Source organism: Gavialis gangeticus, unplaced genomic scaffold (assembly GCF_001723915.1).
Source record: "Gavialis gangeticus isolate Ggan-Ray unplaced genomic scaffold, GavGan_comp1, whole genome shotgun sequence".
Classification (NCBI taxonomy): Eukaryota; Metazoa; Chordata; order Crocodylia; family Gavialidae; genus Gavialis; species Gavialis gangeticus.
Window position 1 is genome coordinate 64,895,631 of NW_017729031.1, and position 727 is coordinate 64,896,357.

At 39.3% G+C, this 727-nt stretch overlaps 1 protein-coding gene across 1 annotated transcript in view; it reads right to left on the reverse strand.

The window, feature by feature from the left end:
- The window catches only part of NCKAP1 (NCK associated protein 1), a 130,208-nt gene that overhangs the window by 27,188 nt on the left and 102,293 nt on the right, over positions 1-727 (reverse strand). Inside the window, exon 20 of the mRNA XM_019522863.1 lies at positions 286-425. Coding sequence (XP_019378408.1) covers positions 286-425 — 140 coding nt within the window. The remainder of the gene's footprint in view (positions 1-285; positions 426-727) is intronic.

Below are 727 nucleotides of genomic sequence, written 5' to 3' on the forward strand. Positions count from 1 at the left end.
TTTAAAACCCCCCCCCCAAGGGGGGGGGGGGGGACTGATTTTTAGGGAAGAGGCATATTATTACGATAATTATGTAAATATGATCATTTAAGTACAAATATGCCTTCTCATAGTTGCTTTTCTAGTATGGCAACAGCAGAATGCTGGAGACAAACTTGCTTAAAAGATTAGCCAAAGACTTTCTATTATTTCTGGTAACAATAACCAGTGTAAACCAATCCAAGTGATATGAATGCTGACATAAAAGCATGGGGAAGACTGAAGAAGTAAGAAGAATGGGCTCACTTGGTCACCACCAATCTGTTTTTCCTCATGCTTTCCACTCCTGGTTTTTCCCTTTCTGGTTCCCCTTTCTTTCCAGTCTGTTTTTTTGACTTCTTGTTCACGGCTTGACTGATGGTTTTGGCACAATGCTTTGGCAGCAACTGCAACAGAAAAACTTCTTAGATATAAAACAAAGTTATGGTTTAGGTGCAGTTTCCAACACAAGTGTACATTTCGTATTTTCTTTAGCTAAGCATACAATTGCTATTTAGAAACACTGTCCTGCTTTGAGCAGGGGGTTGAACTAGATGACCTCCTGAGGTCCCTTCCAACCCTAGCTTTCTATGATTACATGAACATCTTCCACCTCATGTTTCCCAGTTCCATATATTTTTAAGATATTCTCAGAAGTAACACAGGCTAACATGGAACAGAACCATTAAAATGATCTGTGTGGTTTAAG